This window comes from Nelusetta ayraudi, unplaced genomic scaffold (assembly GCF_046127955.1).
Source record: "Nelusetta ayraudi isolate G7.1 ecotype Tasmania unplaced genomic scaffold, CSIRO-AGI_Nayr_v1 ptg000083l, whole genome shotgun sequence".
Taxonomy (NCBI): Eukaryota; Metazoa; Chordata; class Actinopteri; order Tetraodontiformes; family Monacanthidae; genus Nelusetta; species Nelusetta ayraudi.
In genome coordinates this window covers 1,684,400-1,701,064 of record NW_027466133.1, presented here as the reverse complement: position 1 = coordinate 1,701,064, position 16,665 = coordinate 1,684,400, and the positions used below count along the sequence as shown (strand labels likewise).

Genomic DNA, 16,665 nt, shown 5'->3' with positions numbered 1-16,665 from the left:
CGTTTCAGACGGCGTGCTCACACAGAGCGCATAATCACACTGGAAATACCAGAAAAAGGTCAGCGATTCGGCACCCGGCGAGAAAGGTCACCCTTCACTTTTCATATTCAAATATTCAAAGAGGGTCTAATCTTTTTTTTTTTTTTTTTGAAAAAAAAAAAGTTAGAAGGGCAAGCAGGCTGCACCAGCGCAGGCTGAACGTGCACGCTCCCCAGTGAACTCCAGTCAGGTTGGAGAGTTTGCACGCAGACTATAAATGACAAATTAGCCGGCTGACTTTCCCTCCGACTTCCTGCTGCAGGCATCCTACAGGGAAGGAAGGGAAAAAAAAGAGAAAAAAAACGGTGGACAAATTGGTGCAGATAAACGATAAATAACTTGGTGTGAGCCCGGTTGTCGCGATCGGGCCAAGCCGTCTTTGTGAAGTGTTTAATTGCGGCAGCCGAGAGGCCCGCGGAGGAAATGAAATGCATCAGTGCCAATGCAGCTGAAAATGACAATCAGCCAGTTCAGCGATGCCTCTGATGATCAGGAATATCAATGAGCTGTGAGGGGAGCGAGAGAGAGAGTGAGGGGAAGTGAGGGCTGCAACAGTGAGTCTGAGGCTGCATCTCTGCAAAAATCATTTCAAATTAAAAAAAAACAAAAAACAAACGGGACGGACAGAAATCAAATCCACTGACGTCGCCGGTCACTTTTCATCAGACGAAGCATCACAATGCTTTTTTCCCCCCCTCCATTTCTGCTACGTCTCTGTTTGTCCTGACGGCCGACACATCGAGATGCGAGAACCATGGCAACGCAGAGCAATCCGCCATCCAGAGGCAGTTTCGAAAAAAAAAAGAATATGAATAAACTCTTAAACGGCCTCGCTGGTTATGTCACGCAAGATCCCTCATCTCTTCTGCAGCTGGAGGGAGAACAAGAGGCAGGGTCGAAAGATTTGACTTCGGGTGCGATAGAGGTACATTTGGAGAAAAAAAACACATGTGTAAAGGCTCAGTTCACCATATAATTAGATAGATAGATAGATAGATAGATAGGATCCCTGTTTGCATCTCACCTCCAGGATGGGGAGCTGAGAGGAGGTGGAGTTGGGATCGGGGGGGTGGAAATAAGGGAGGTTAGAGGAAAAAAAAACAGCATAAAAATTACTTTGAGGACAGCGAGGGAGAAAATGGCATCAGACGTTTTGCTAAATCTGCCCTCATATTTTGGAAGCTGCATGTCTCCGGCGAGCAGCTGATGTTGGATGCGGGGAGGGAGGCGGCTCAGTGCAGCGCAGATTACAGGTCATCTGCATAAACGCGTCACGGCGAAAGAGGGGGAGGAAAAAAAGAATAAAGAAGCTGAATCCTCTCTTAGCGCCGTCTCCTTGCAAACTGACAAACAAAAAAGTTGACACCGGCGGAGATGCAAAATAATTTGGTTAAAAAAAAAAAAAAAAACCTAGCGTGTCACATAAGGTCACGACATCGAGCTACTCCCGGTCGTTTGAAAGGCCAAAATGGGTTTCATTGCTGCGTCAGGATCGAGAGCCGGGGGAGGAGCGACAAACGAAGCTGGACTCACAATGCAGATTTGGCAAAAGTAGATTTGTTACCTGAAAAGTTTGCAAGGTTCAACTCAGTCCAAAAACGAAGGGCTGAAAAACAGCGGCTAAGCACTGCAGGCTGTGGTGAAGATGCAATTGAACGTTTTGTGCTCTCGGGGTAACTGACCAACTGGCAGCAGCAGAGGCAATCATACCAGGTTTAAGTACCTGTAGGTGTAGATGGTATAGATGAGCAGGAGGCAATCAGGTGGACCAGTGGCAGGTGAGTCGTGGCAGCAGGTGCAGTCGATCGTGTTGATGATCCCTCCCAGGCCGGCTGCCAGACAGGGGGGACACGAGACAAAAAACAACTGCAGATCCCAACATTCCCAAGGCCACAAGCGTGTCGCTCCTCCGCCTCCTCCTCCTCCTCCTCCTCCTCCTGCTAACTTCCTGCCGACCTGACACCTGAGAGGGGCTGCTGGGACCGCAGGGGGCGACCTGCTCGTGACAAATCTGACGTGAGGAACCGGCGGCAGCGAGCGCGGAGCTCCCTCGGATTCCAGCGCAGCTGCCGCCGATCTGCTGAAAAATAAGCCGCCCGATCCGTCCGGACACCTGTCAATCACCCATTTGTGAGGTGAAAGTCCCGTCAGTCAGCCAGCGGGCGGTGAGGCCGAGTGCAACGATAATTCACCAAAGAAATTTCTTTCTTTTTTTTTAATAAATAAAAATGGCTCCCGCTGCCGCCGTTAGCTCTGCACTCTTGCCATTTATCACCTCAACCACAATGCCCGGCTGTCAATCACAGTTAGCGCCAATAAAAGTCGCCGCGCTGAGAAATAGTTTGGCTGGCAGAGGCGCCGGAAGACTTACGAGGCCGTCCTCAGAGCGAAGGACGGCGGGAAGGACGGAAGGAGACGGAAGGACTCGGAAGTGGCTGAGAGTTTGGGAGGCTCCTTCAGAGGGTTCGTGTTCGGCCTGACTAACTTTGACTGAGCTCTCCTGCGTTAAAGCACCTTTTTGAGTGCGCAACACACACATACACACACACACACACAGCGCCTGATCTGCTGGCCCTCATTCTGGTCCTTGAAGTTGACTATAATATCCTGTTTGGCTCTGTGCACGCAAAAGAGCAGCAGCAGCAGCAGCAGCGGCAGCCACCAACTCTGTATCTTCTCAAATCGTCCACTGGGGGGCGCCCCGCACAAGGAAAGTGCAGAAAACCGGGGGCCTGCAGAGGCAACCAATCACTCTATTCCACTGTTGTGTTGGGGATTTGAGACGTTTTGTGCCTGTTTGTGTGTGTGTGTGTGTGTGTGTGTGTGTGTGTGTGTGTGTGTGTGTGTGTGTGTGTGTGTGTGTGTGTTTGCGCAGGACTTGTCGCAGCTGCCGGACAGATGAACGAGCCGCTGCGGCTTCGAAGACAAATTACACGCGCGATAGATTCACTTTTGGCTCCATTTCCTCCCAGACGCATGGATTTGAAATACTGCTGTAATATCTTTTTCATTGCGGTTTCTGTTCGGGTGCTCGAGGGAGGGGGGCGGCACACACGCACACTCACTCATGCAGATGTGCAACGGAGACCAAACACAAAAGCAAACGCAGAGAAAATTACAAAATCGGTTTATTCGTAGAAACAACTACAAAATTGGATTCGATCGGGTTTTTTTTTTTTTTTTTTGCCTTGGTCTTGCAGGATGAGACACATAAATTGCAGTGTTATCATTATTATTATCATCATTATTATCACTTTGTTCCAAAAACGAGAGCAAATATCAAAAACATAAAAACAGGTCAGTTGTCTGTAACTCCTCGCTGAGCCCTTTTGCACGTTGCGGCGCCGATGCATCTATCCTGAGATTTGACGAAACTTTTGCGTGACTTTGCAGGGAGTGTGTGTGTGTTCTCGGCCAGCCGGCCGCGTGTTTTCTGTCTCGCACGCCCACACTGGCGAGTCCCAAACGGCCTCTTATTTACAAAGTACTGGGGAGCTGCGAAGACCGCGGCCAACACTGCATAGCTGATTCCTTCACACCGTCGAAAATGCGAAGTATGTTTTATTTTTTTCCTTCTTCTTGTCCCTTTTTTTTTTAATGATTCAGGGCTCCCAAGGTGGCCGAGTCCTTCCCTTCCAGGGAGTGCGTGATGGAGGAGCGCTTGGCCGTGGCGTAAGAGGCATAGGAGGCGTACGAGGGCGCCGAGGAGGAGGTGGAGGAGGGCAGGCGGGGGAGGGTGGCGGTGGCGGTGGCGGTGGAGGGGGGGTAGGGCTGCCTGTCGGCGGGGCAGTAGGCCAGGGACGAGGACTGGCCCCTGGTCTGCAGGCTGCTGCTGCTGCTGCTCTGCAGGGGGGAGCTGGACGTCCTGGGGCCCCTGGTGAGCGACGACGTGGACGAGCTGGACAGCGGCGACGTCCGCATCCCGTAGCCCAGCAGGCCCGTGCTCATCAGGAACTCCCGGGAGCCGTACGCCGGCGGCGTGGGCCCCCGGGAGCCCGGCGGAGCCCGGAGGTTGTCCGGCGGGAGGCTCCTCCTGCTGGGGATGTCGTAGACGCCCACGTCGGGGCCGTAGAGCGCCTGGGAGCGCGCCTGCAGCCGCAGCTGCATCCTCTCCCGCTCCTCCAGCTCCCGCCGGCCCTGGATGGACGCCATGATGGTCTTGGAGAAGTTGTCGTAGCGCGCGGCCGCCGACTTGGGCGGCGTCAGGGTCCCGAGGTCCCGCAGGCTGTCGCGGAGGCTGGAGGACGAGGAGTTGGAGGCCACGTCCCTCATGGTGAGCACCGGGGGAGGGGTGAGGTCCCGGGAGGCCACGCTGTGGGACACCAGGTCCCTGGCCATCAGGCCCTGGAAAGACGGCGACGGGTCCCTTTGGATGAGGCCTTGGATGGAGGGCGATGGGTCCCGGGAGACCAGCACCTGCAGGGAGGGCGACGGGTCCCGGGGCTGCGGGGACTGCCTGGCTACGCCCATGAAAACCGGACTGTAGGCGTGCGGCGGCGTCGGCGCCGGCCGCTGCACCACCATCCCGTCGGCGCCCAGCGTCATGAAGTGGTACCCGACCGCCGGTGGCCCCCGCTGGGACAGGAAGTGATGCTCGGTCGGGTTGACCAGCCCGTCGTAAGAGAGGCCGCTGTGGTTGGCCAGGAGGTGGTGGTGCGGCGATCCAAACCCGGGCTGGGGGGGGCCCAGGACGTCGGCGTGGGCGGCCGGCAGCTGGGTCTTGGTGCCGTGGCGGTGGCCGTGCTTGAGGGTGAGGCTGCGGGAGCCCAGCTGCAGCGAGGAGGAGGAGGAGCTGCCGTTGCTGTGGAGGTGAGGACTGGCCTGCTGGACCCCCCGGCCGGGGCTTCCGCCGCTTCCCGCCCGCTGCTCGGACGCCTTCAGCAACTGGACCAGAGGAAGATAAAGAGACGCTTGGTGAGCAGAGCGTCCGGCGAGCACGAGGGTGAAGATCAGTGGGTGACAGCACACCTGCTCCGGAGGGATGGGCGACGACCCTCTGGATATGGCCTCCAGCACCGGGCGGAGCTGCGGCACCGTGGGGATGGAGACGGGAATGATGGACTTTGTGACGTGGCTGATCTCTGCAGGGGGGACGACAGGAAGCCTCACTCACCAACAACAAACCCAGAAAAATGTAATCCCTGAATGATCAGAATCTCACATGACTGCCTTTATGTCATGTTTTATATGGGCTTTATACACTTTTCGTCATCCACCATGTATGACAATAAAGGAAATTCTATTCTATTCTTCTATTCAAAGATAAAATATGCACATTACATTTATTCCATTGTCCTTTAGTTTTAATATATTTTAAATTCTGTTGTCTCCACTGTTTCCTCACGAGGAGGTTCCACACTGGGTGGTTGATCTGAGAGGTGGTTGTTTCCTATGATGGTTCCTTCACGCCCTGCCATTTTTATTATTATACTGGCTGTTTCTGCAGTGTGGGTGAGTGAATGGGTGGCTAGTGGTGTGGGGTTACGTGGGTGGGAGGAGTGGGTGGGTTTTCATTATCTCTTGCATTTCTGCTTCATGTTTTTATTTTTTTTTGTCCAGCATTTTGTCTTGCATTTTTTTGGTATGAAAAATGTTTTATAAATAAAGTTTGTTTGATTGATCAAAGCGCAAAAGCCATTGGAATTCCGTCAGTACCGTCGGCGGCCGACTGTTGGCTCTTCAGCAGCCTGTGGTCGGGTTTTGGCGGCAGCGGGGGCGGAGTTTTCTGCTGTTTGATGTCTGACAGCTCGACGGCTCCGGCTGAGGTTAGCTAGCAGCGAGAGAGAAAAAAAAAATCAGGGATCAATCCAGCAATCAGCGACTGAGGACGTCAGCAGTGAGAAGCTGAGTTGCGTACTCGGCTCCGGAAATCCGGACTCCCGTTTATCCCGTTGTTGTCCCGGACCTTCTCAAACTTCTGCCGGTTGTTCTCGGGCCGCAGAAACGGAGGCTGGATGTGGACGACCGTTTTCCTGTGGTGTCTTTCAGTGTACCTGCGGGGTGAGAGGGGAGGGGGCGTGACCGACAACCAGCCGGCATCGTTGGTTTCTTTTCCGTAGATTAAAATCTGAAAAGGGAGCTGAGGACGGCGCCTCTTACTGCGGAGAGATGGGACTGCAGACCAGATACTCCAAGTTGCTGCAGCAGCCTCGAGTGAAGGGGTTGACGCCTCCCTGAAACTTCCCGGTGACCTGCGGCATCACCAAAACACAAACCACCAGCACCTGCGTCGTTATTTAAGCCAAACGTCACCCTATTTTTTTTATAACAGACTGGTGCAACTGTTGAGTCCTGAAGATGCTGCCCACCATCTTCAGGTGTTAAGTTATGATACACCCCCCAAAAAAATAAATGATTTCCGGTGATCAATTAATCATTGGCCTTTGTGACAAAAAAAAGGCTGATTTTCTGCCACTAGGGGGCCTGAACTTGCAGATAATGCAGTCTGGTGCCGCTTTGCACAATTCCACTGATCTCTCGCCATTTAGCCCCAGTGTTTGCTGCCGTTAGCACTCTTAACTGAACCAAGTGAACCGACCTGCTCGTTCGTGGTGCGCCCCCTGGAGACCAGGTACAGGTGGAAGCCGGTGAGGCCCAGCACGGGGAGGAGGAACAAGCCCGACACGCTGACCACGACCAACCTGTGCACGCTGTCAAGGCAAAACCCGCCTCAGAAAGGCAATGCTAAGCAGCTGCTCGCATGCACACACACACACGCACACACACATCTGCATGCGTGCTGAAGGATACGTGATGGTGCAGTGCAGCATCCACAGCTGGTCCGCGTGGTGCAGGACGTACATGAGGCCGAAGGTGAAGACACAGATCATGTGAGCCGTCAGCGACAGCAGGAAGAGGAAGAAGTAGCGGTAGTTGCGCCTGCCGATGCAGTTGTTCACCCAGGGGCAGTGGTGATCGAAGTCCTGGGCGGAGGGAGGAGAGTGTGTTCAAAAAATGAGGGTGATAGAAAAGAAAGTTTTTCCAACAGCAACATGGTTTTGAGACGCTGCTTAATGTGGGCCGTCTGAGCCCCGCCTCCAAATTGCATTTCAAGGGAAGCGGCGAGGGATCTGAGGAGAGGATTGACCTCATTAATGAGCTCTACCCCTCGGCCTCCATCATTCTGTCTGTCACTCACTCAGTAATAGAAGAAAGAAAAATCCCTTTTATTTAAAAGTGTTCCCCGACTGCTGCAGTCTTTGTTCCAACGTCATTGCGCCGTTACTTCTGTTGCTTCTTTGTAAACTCACTTCACCAATGTTTTCAGCCAGTCATCAGCGCCAGTAGCCTGTGTTTCCAGCCAGCCCTTCCACTGGACATGCTAACATTTAGCATCCCACTTCAAGACGTCCTTCATTTACTTTACGAGGCTTAAATTCAAGTGTTTTTTCCCCACAGAAGCACCCACACTTACTGAGAATTCCATTTTAACAATGTTTTCTGACAATCGGTAACTGAATCCTGTCAGTGAAATGGGCAGGAAATGAGAAGTTTGTGCATTTCTTCTTCTCGTTGTGGAACTTGTCCCTCTGTGACATCACAAAGGGCACCAGCACCATGTTGTTGGCAACAGCTCTCATCGAAAAACAGGTGTCTCCTGTCTCCGCCTCCTGTGAGACCGCCTTGTTTTCATTCCCCTCCAAAAACTGTGTAAAATGGCCAACAAAGCAACAGTTTTACTCGGAGGGCTGCAAACAAAGGGCTAAGCACACGGCTCCCAGTACAGCGACCAATCGTGGGAGGCGGCGACTCCGCTGAAGTAACCCAACAAAGAAACAAAATATTTAAAAATCGATGGGCCTTGGTTTTTTTACTCGAGCGTTGCTTCTCGGTGCACCGACCTCCACGCAGTGGTCACAGACGCTGCAGTGGGAGCAGCGCGGCGGCCGGTAGAAGTGGCACGTGGAGCACCACTTCATGCGCACTTGGACGCCCTTCACGTCCACGTTCTTGTAGAGCGGCGCGCGGAACTCGTCGTCCTTGTCCTCGTCCTCGTTCGCTGCGGAGGGAAGGAGGAGGATGAGGAGGAGGAGGAGAGCCATGTCAACATCGTCCCGCCCTCCTTTTCACACCGTGAGGTTCTTCACCGCCGCCGTCCCATCACTCACCCACTGGCAGCACGCCGGCGTCCATGAAGGTGGCCATGGTGAAGTTGGCCAGGACGAAGAGGAAGAGGAGGCCGCAGCATGGCGGCACGGCGGGGCAGATGGTCGCGGCCAGCCATGGGCATCTGAATATGCAAATGAAGGAGGGAGGATTGGGGGGGGGGAGCGGGGGGAGGGGGGGAGGAGAGAGTTTAGCGTCGGCTGAGCCTGCAGGCCAGAGGAGGTTCTGTCGCTCGCAGGTGGAGGTGAAGATGCATCACGGCTGCAGTGAGAGGCACTGAGGTTGTGATCGTCCTGCATCATGTCGGTTCTGACAGATTCTACCAAGTGATGGTTTACAACGAAGGCTGAAAGAGTGTGTATGTGAGAGAGAAAGAGATAGGGGGAGGGAGAGAGAGAGAGCGAGAGAAAGAGGGAGAGAGAGAGAGAGAGAGAGAGCACCCAAAACAAGGGACTAAATGATGAGGTTTCCTGTGTTGAAGCAAAGTGAGTGTCTGCATTAAATGAGGGGGAAGGTAAAAGCAGCTCATCAGAGGTACTCTGAATAGCTCAAATCCCCCTAGTGGCCAGGAGGAATATCAGAGCGATATGAGACCAAAACGCACCTCCGTTCATCAAGACCTACGATTCACACGCCCAGCCATTTGACCACTGACAAACTGGAAGTGCGCAATTTGCTTGTGTTTGAAAATGTCCAAAATATCAGGTACACGCATTACTGACATACACAGCTGGAGTTTCCACTAGGAAGCGGCGACAGTGATGAAAGTCTACTTTTTTATGCAACACAAGCCAGAAATGCGCAATTTGCATTAAAAGCTTTGACAAAAACATTGGCATCCTCTTTCAGTACACAGTTGACGCACTAAACATGCTCCAAATCTCATCAAATTTCACACGCACACACACACACACACACACACACACACACACCACAGGTCTTAACTGACTGATCATGAAAAATGAACCAGATGGGCCCAGCAGCGCCACCTACATACCCAAAGTGTGCTCACAACAAGCAGCCTGTGTTGGTGGGATAATTTCTTTCCCCTCTACTACCATCTAGTGGTTGAACATCACAACAACATGACTCCCATTGCCGTTAGGAATGTCCAAGAGTCATCAAACAAAAACTCAGGTGTTTGTCTCATCAAGGCCGAGAATTCACACTTGACAGCCATTGCTGAAAAATAAATAGGAAGTGTTCGATTCCTATACTTTGCACACACACACCAACACATTTCACTCACCAAACATGCTTCATACAGGCTCAGACTGCTAAAACATAAATATGAGGAATGAACCCATTACGTGCCACAGCACTACAACTGTTTTCCAGCAATGCAAAGAAAAAAGAATCACTAGTTTGCCTCACTGGGGCCTCCGACTCAGACAGATAGGAGTGGTGACGACTGCAGCGCCATCAAAGGCATTGGATAGGGTCGCCAGGGGTCGTCTGAGGTCGGCAGGCAAAAACGCATTTGTTTTTCTGTGAACATTTGAGAAGTGTTGGGTCTTTTCCTTCTCGAATCGTAGCCTCCGGTCACAAACACGAGATGTCTTTCGCCCAGGGGGCGCTCACGAGGACCGCACAGCCCCATCAACGTTGTGATTTAATACGTTTTTTGTAAAACTGCATTCGATGACACAAATTGAGAAAAAACGGTGCACAGTTAAAGACAAGAGCTGTGTGTGTGTGTGTGTGTGTGTGTGTGTGTGTGTGTGTGTGTGTGTGTTGGGAGGATTACAGTCCTCCCAAGATCACTGAGGTCTTCCTGAGAGCAAAAACTGCAACATTAGATTCTATGCCGTTTCTCAACACTCATATTAAATGATACGGCTGTGATTATTGATGATGACGATGATTAATCATCGTCATCATCATTATTATTATTATTATTATTATTATTGACGCACAGTCTGTTTTGCATGTTTGCACTTGAAAATCTTGCCACAAGTCGCACACATCCTCCACCATCCAAGCGTGTGTGTGTGTGTGTGTGTGTGCGTGTGTGCGTGTGTGCGTTCGCTCTAAATCACCCTGAATGGGAGTGTGTGATTATATCTCCAGTGTGTGTGAGATTAAGAGGAGGTGGGCGGGGCGGCACGGTAATCAGGTTACAGAGGAAGACGGAGAGGCATACATTCACCGGATTACCATCACAGCCAAGCATCGCATGTTTAACCTACATATTGATAAGAATTATAATACAGCATGGGAATTTACTATCTGAGCAGCGGCGACGTCATTGTAGTTCCTCGACACGGCATCTGGCGAAGGTTGAGGACAAAACTATAAGGTGCTTTTGAAGGGCAACAATTGTGCATTTGCACAGCAAAGCAACTGCTAAGAGAGCCGACAGACTTGAGGATCAGGACGTCATCAATATAGAAATCATGCATTTTAGCTTGTGAATTGATTGTGGAGAACAGTATGCACAAATAAACAATAATGATGTGGTAACCTCTGTGTGTGGATTGTATGAAAGCAACAACAACAACAACAACAACAGCAGCAGCAGCAGCAGCAGAAGCAGCAGCAGCAGCAGTAGTAGCAGCAGCAGCAGCAGCAGCAGCAGCAGCAGCAGTAGTAGCAGCAGCAACTCTGCAGGAACCAAAAGTCATTCGCCACAAACAGACACTTCCAGTCCCTCCACCACCACCACCGCCACCACCACCCCTGGCTGGTTTTAGACAGCGGGGATGTAGAGGGGTGGGGTGGGGTGGGGGGTGTTGGGACCCCCCCCAGCCTTCTCCTCTTCCACGCCATGCCAGCTGCAAACCCAGTAATCTCTGCTGGATTATGAACTCTGGATTACAGACCCTCCCTCCCTCGCCAGCGCCAGAGCCCATTGTGTATCTTTCCAAATGCAAAGAGCGCCCCCCCCCCACCCCAACCCCAACCCCAACCCCCACCCCAACCCCCACTCCCTCCACCCACTCCGCCCCCAGGCGGCCTCGCCGTATATCACACAGCACAGCGCGCCCTCGCCATGCACTATACGAGCTAAATCCAATTTGACTGGCTTGCTGCAGCCTATACATGCAGGAGGATCGGCTGCAGATTACGGCGAGCGGAACGACGATGTAGGACAGGAAATTCACTGTGGGTTTGAACGCGTTCAGTGTAATGAAATTATCGGCGGGGGGTGGGGGGTTGCTCGTGGGAGGTGGGGGAAGGGAGGGGGAACTGTGAATATGTGACATAAAGATTATGAAGGATAATATGACACCCACACCACCACCACCACCACCAGCCCTCCGACTTGAGGGGAATGAACCCATGTAACCATTTCCCAACATTAATCTGTGTCTCGGGCCTCTCAGTCAACTCCCCGCATATGGGAAAAGTCAATGATTTTCTTCCTTTACAGCCCTTTGTGATGTCACAGGCGTTGCCGGTACCTCTTGCAGGTCCAGCTGGGTGCTGACACGGCCTTTTTTGTCCCATTTTCCAAACACGTACACGTTGCAACAAAGCGTCATTTGCAACAAGATATTTTTTTTTGCAGGAGGCTGCAAACAGAAGGCTAAATATGCTTTTTTTTCTCATGGATGCAAAGTTCCTTTGAAAAACAAGTAGAACCTGAGTCAGCTGATCACTCGATCACATAAATATGATCTTCACCCCTGAAAAGTTTCTTTTTGGTGTGCAGGTGATGCCGCAGGTACATTTGAGAACATCGGGGATCCATGATGGCGGTCAAACGTGCCTGATGTGACAAACGCAACCTGGTGCCACATCCATCATGTTGCTGCACACGCAGGAGAGGGTAGGGGGAGGCGAGTGTGGGGGGGCTTTAGCGAGCTAAATGCTAAAATGCATCTGTCTTGACTGTGCATGCGCGGCCAAAAGCCGCCGCCGCCGCTGTGGCCAGTCCGGGACCATCTGGAGCGCCGAGAGAGACAGTTCATTAGGCAGCGGCGGGACGGAGACAAGCCGCCGCCACCGCCACAGCCTAATGAAACAACCCCGGCAGGGCTGCATTAAATCACAGGGAGCGCTAAGCTGCTCGGCAATCTGCACGCCGCCGCCCTCCTCCTCCTCCTCCTCCGCCTCCACATCCTCCTCTTCCTGCTGGTCCCCGCAGTGGGTCAGTGGCACAGCCGGACACCAGACGCAGCTGCTCCGGCAGCCAGGAGGAGGCCGAGGCTGCGGCAGGGCGAGGTGCATTACGGCTTCTGGAGGAGAACAATGCCAGCGTGGGGACACGACTCTTGGCAAACAAATGGCCCCGCCCACCACCACCACCACTGTAAATCTCTGCGTCGCATCCATGCATGCGGCGGCCGCCGCGCTGTGATCTGCCGTTCGTGTCATCCGTATTTCATCATCCCCCCGTTTTAGCATCCAATAAAGATGAAAGCAATTTAGGATTGTTGTTGTGTAAAACCTTTAAAAAAAAATAATGAAAAAAAAAAGAAAAAGATGATTGACTCGAGCTTTTTGGCCAGTTTTTTTTTTTTTTTTTTTTTTTATTTCTCCCCAAAGTCACACAGGAAATTGAGGCTTTGCTTGGTTTTGGGAAAGATGCTCAAAAGGTCGAAATTTTCATTGAGGCAAAACTTCAGGGAAACTGATATTATTGAAAGGCCCCATGTGACTCTGATTTGCCATGTTTATTTTTTATACTGGAGTCCACTGTGGCATCAGTTAATCAAAACACTCCAAATATTTCCAGATAACTCCATATTTAGCCATGTGCAACACTGTGTGCAAAAAAAACATTTTTTTTTGTTTTTATCAGGCCATTTCCAGAACAGCAAAAGCAAAAAAATAGTAATAATTTTCTCATTTTCTGAGTATTGTTGGAGAACATATTAGATATTTTGAATCTCACAGGTGCTTTAAATCGCCTGAAAAAAAAACATTTTTTTACACTTTGCTGCAAGAGACACATCACCTTTCTTTCAATCATAATTACTTTTAGGTTTAAGTTTCTTATATTTCATTTTTCCAGGTCAAAAACGTGTTCTTCAGCAGATAATGTCTGGCAAAAGTTAAAATGGCCACATTGACTGATTGGCTGTACTTGACAACGGGCAAAACCTGAGCGCGAGCTAATCCAAACACAACTTCAAGGTCAGAAGACACAATGGCAGGCAGTCGAGGCTGCCGATGAAATTTTTTTTTCACAATTTTTTTTTTTTAATCCTGGGGAAAGGAAGGAAAATTTAGCCCCGCGCCAAACCTGCAGCAGGAATTTTAAGCATGCAAGGCACTTTCTATGCACACAAGCTGCACGAATATCTCAAGATGAAAGCGGCGGGATTGGTTCTATATACATAACTGCAGGGTTTGGAATTAAAATTGGGACATGTTTGTAGAGGATAAGATTGAAAAAAAAAAGGCCTGTCTGGATGCTTCCTGTGACTCACAGGCAGCCGAGGGAAGCGGAGGGAAGACCACGATGACGTTATGACGGGTGACAAGCCGCGTCCCTTCGACTTACAGTTAGCAGGACACAGGTGGGCGGAGCCCGACACCTGCCAGTCCGGAAATCCAGCCGCAGCAGAAGCCTCACGCTGTCACGGAGTTTCAGAGTTCTTGGCCAACTGGAGGAAAATAATGTGTCCCCGCAGAGCCTCTCCATCTCTCCGTCTGAGTGCTGACAGGCGAGAATCTCTTGTAGGCTTCATTACGTGTGCAAACAAAAGGTTGCTTTTTTGTTTATTTTTAAATGGGCCAATGAGGTTTGCACTTTGCAGTCGTTTTCATCTGGAATGAAAGCCGCCGCCTCCTCCTCCTCCTCCTCCTCCTCCTCCTCTCCTCCGTCTCCAAGCGGCAGACTCATCATTTCCTGCCGGAATCAGTCACAGCGTCCAGCTCTTTTTCTTTCTTTCTTTTTTTTGCTGGGTTAGCATCTCAGTCCCAATTAAGCAGGACCATTCTCAATCTATCATGTCAGCGGCTCCTTGCAGAGTATAAACGGTGTTCATCAGTGTCGGGTCTCTGGCCATCCAGTGTGTTTCTACGTCCAAAAACCAAACAGTCCATCAGAGTGATCTGATGGCTGTAGGGGGAAAATGCTCGAGAAAAAGCTTCTTAATACACTGAGGAATTCATTGAATTCCTGGCAATGGGAATTATTCTCACAAAAATCATAACCTGCATTTAAAGGATTTTGACAATAGAGGCGCAGTTAAAAAAAACAACAACAAAAAAAAGGTCATCTTGCTTGACCGTCTCACAGTCACAGTGTCAATACTGGAAATTCAAAGATCACCGCAGTCCACCCCTCCGACTCCCACTCCCACTCCCGCTGCCGCCACCGCCCCCCCCTCACCCAGATGGGGGATCACATGACATCGGCAAGAAGATCCTAATCCCCGCACTCCCAATCTGGTGTCAGATTCCAGGGGAACCGGTGCGCGGCTGCGGAACGCGGCAGAGAAAACTAGGGCAGATATGGCTGTGGAGGTCAAGGGTCGGCAGTCTGGCACAGAGCCGATGAGGTGCGGGAGCCTTCGGGCCTGCTGAACGCAAAGATCTGACCAACTTGTGCGTTTGTGTTTGCAATCCAAAGCGAAGGATTTGTTGCAGACGCCTCGGTCTGACTAACCATTTCAACTGGATATTTTTATTCCCTGCTCACCAGCTGCACTGTGGGCCCCACTCCCACTGTTGCGCCTGCTCTCTCCTCACAAGTAGGTCGAACTTTTGCTAAAATTAACCTTTTTTTTTTCTTTTTTTTTTTACCTCTCTCTCTCTCCCAACGCCCTCACCAGTATCGAGTGGAAACATTCAATCTGGCTTCAGCAGAAAAGCCCTCAGCGCGACCTTCTGACAAAATAAAGAAATAAAGAAATACACCACGGCCTCCGGCTACGTTCATGACACATGTGGGTCACCGTGATGCCGCTGACACACGTTTGATTGCGACTGGCCGATGTGCCAAAACTGGACTTACTGCGACTCCTCAGGGCGCCCTGGGCAGTCGCCCAGCGCGGCTCGGTGCCGCCAGCCAACCGGGTCGCAGCATGTCAGACCGTCTACCAGTGGGACACAGCAAACTGGGAAGACCTCCAGAAAACAGCGCACATGGCCCTCTGTTTGCAGCCTGCCGCCGTATCTGGTGCGTCGCTGGTTTGGTGGCCGACAACGTGTGGCGCTCTCAGAATCAGGGCACAACCTGTAAGTGGCGTCGGTGCCCTTCGTGACATCGCCAGTGAGGTGTGTCTGTGTGTCAGTGCCCTTTGTGATGTCACAATATTGCTTATTTGCATTTTAGCAAACATTTTTGCACTAAAGAGAAGCGAGCACAGGGAGTTTGGTGTTTTTGGAGGAGTTGTCATGAAGGTTTCGAGAGACTTAAAAAGGTAAAACAAAAATTGACGAATAAACGAGGGGGTTTGCTCATTTTAGCAGGTAGCTAAAAGCTAAAACGAGCAAGTTTAAGCTCATTTTAGCAGCTAGCTAAAATGAGCTTAAACTTGCAAAAGATGAAGATGAGCTCTAGACAATAATGTGACATTTCCTTGTCTATTGGTGTGACGTGAAGAATAATGTCACATTTAAAAGCAGAAAAACTTCATAATTCCGCTTGCAAAAGCTATAATACATTTGAATGCAAAGCGTGCAAAGGAATTATTTTTTAGTAGTGTTAGAGATATTGTTTTTTAAAAAAGTATCAATTATCATTATCATTTTATTTTTTATTTTTTTTGCAATAGCGTTGCACTTACGTGAAGACGAAGAAGAGGGAACTGGAGCCGACCAGCAGGCAGGCGGCCGTGCACACCGGGACGAAGGCGCCGGGCTTAAGCGAGTCGGCGCCGCTGGCGGGCATCCTGTCCTGTCGGCGCCCGTCACAGTGCCATCACCGTCGGGGAGGAGAGGAGGCGGCGAGCGGCGCTGCTGTGTCCACCCGACCGAGGATCCTCATCAATGTCAGGACTGGAAGGAGGAGAAGGAGCAGCAGCGGCGGCAGCGGCGGCGGTAGCAGCAGCAGCAGCAGCAGCAGCAGCAGCAGCAGCGATCACTCTTGCATCCCGTCCCGTCCGTCTGTCCCGACACGCAGCAGCGCACAGATGCCGCCTCCGGTTTATCCCAAAGGTGGAGCTTTATCTCTTTTTACTCACCAGCGGCGCCACACAAATCTCCTCCTCGCTGCTGCTGCTGCTGCTGCTGCCGCCGCTGGTGTGTGTGTGTGTGTGTGTGTGTGTGTGTGTGTGTGTGTGTGTGTGTGTGTGTGTGTGTGATAGAGAGAGACATGTGAGCCCATCCCGAAGCTGTTTCGGACCCTGTGAAAAGTTCCGATGGGGAGAATTTGCGTGGCCCCCTCCACGTGGGAAATAACGGAGCCGAGGGGTTAAAGCTCCACAATGATTTCCCGCAATTGCGTTTTCAGCCCCACAGTTTCCCTCCTCCCTCCTCCCTCTTTCAGAATCAATCCTCAATCTGAGGATTGACATAGTAATCTGTACCTTTCAAGTTTCATGTGTCAAAAAAAAAAGAAAAAAAAAGAGAGATTACAGTCCCAAAAATTCAGAAGTCAAGAGGAATTCAGCATTCAAGGTC

General features: G+C 51.2%; 1 protein-coding gene across 1 annotated transcript; it reads right to left on the bottom strand.

Moving 5' to 3' along the window:
* Nucleotides 1–3,150: 3,150 nt before the first annotated feature.
* zdhhc8a (zDHHC palmitoyltransferase 8a) lies at nt 3,151–16,086 on the bottom strand. Its single transcript, XM_076044808.1, has 10 exons — nt 15,831–16,086; nt 8,148–8,269; nt 7,881–8,038; nt 6,790–6,962; nt 6,578–6,680; nt 6,139–6,230; nt 5,897–6,032; nt 5,695–5,809; nt 5,008–5,120; nt 3,151–4,923 (listed from the first exon to the last, which is right to left on the bottom strand). The coding sequence occupies exons 1-10, from the start codon at nt 15,932–15,934 to the stop codon at nt 3,634–3,636; spliced, it is 2,406 nt and encodes an 801-aa protein (XP_075900923.1). The 5' UTR covers nt 15,935–16,086; the 3' UTR covers nt 3,151–3,633.
* Between the last annotated feature and the right edge of the window lie 579 nt (nt 16,087–16,665).

Coding starts and splice junctions, on each gene's coding strand:
- zdhhc8a (XM_076044808.1), bottom strand. CDS start 15,934: ATGCCCGCCAGCGGCGCCGACTCGCTTAAGCCCGGCGCCTTCGTCCCG. Junction 8,039..8,147: donor CGCCGGCGTGCTGCCAGTGG/GTGAGTGATGGG, acceptor TTCCCTCCGCAG/CGAACGAGGACGAGGACAAG. Junction 6,681..6,789: donor ATGCTGCACTGCACCATCAC/GTATCCTTCAGC, acceptor CAGCGTGCACAG/GTTGGTCGTGGTCAGCGTGT.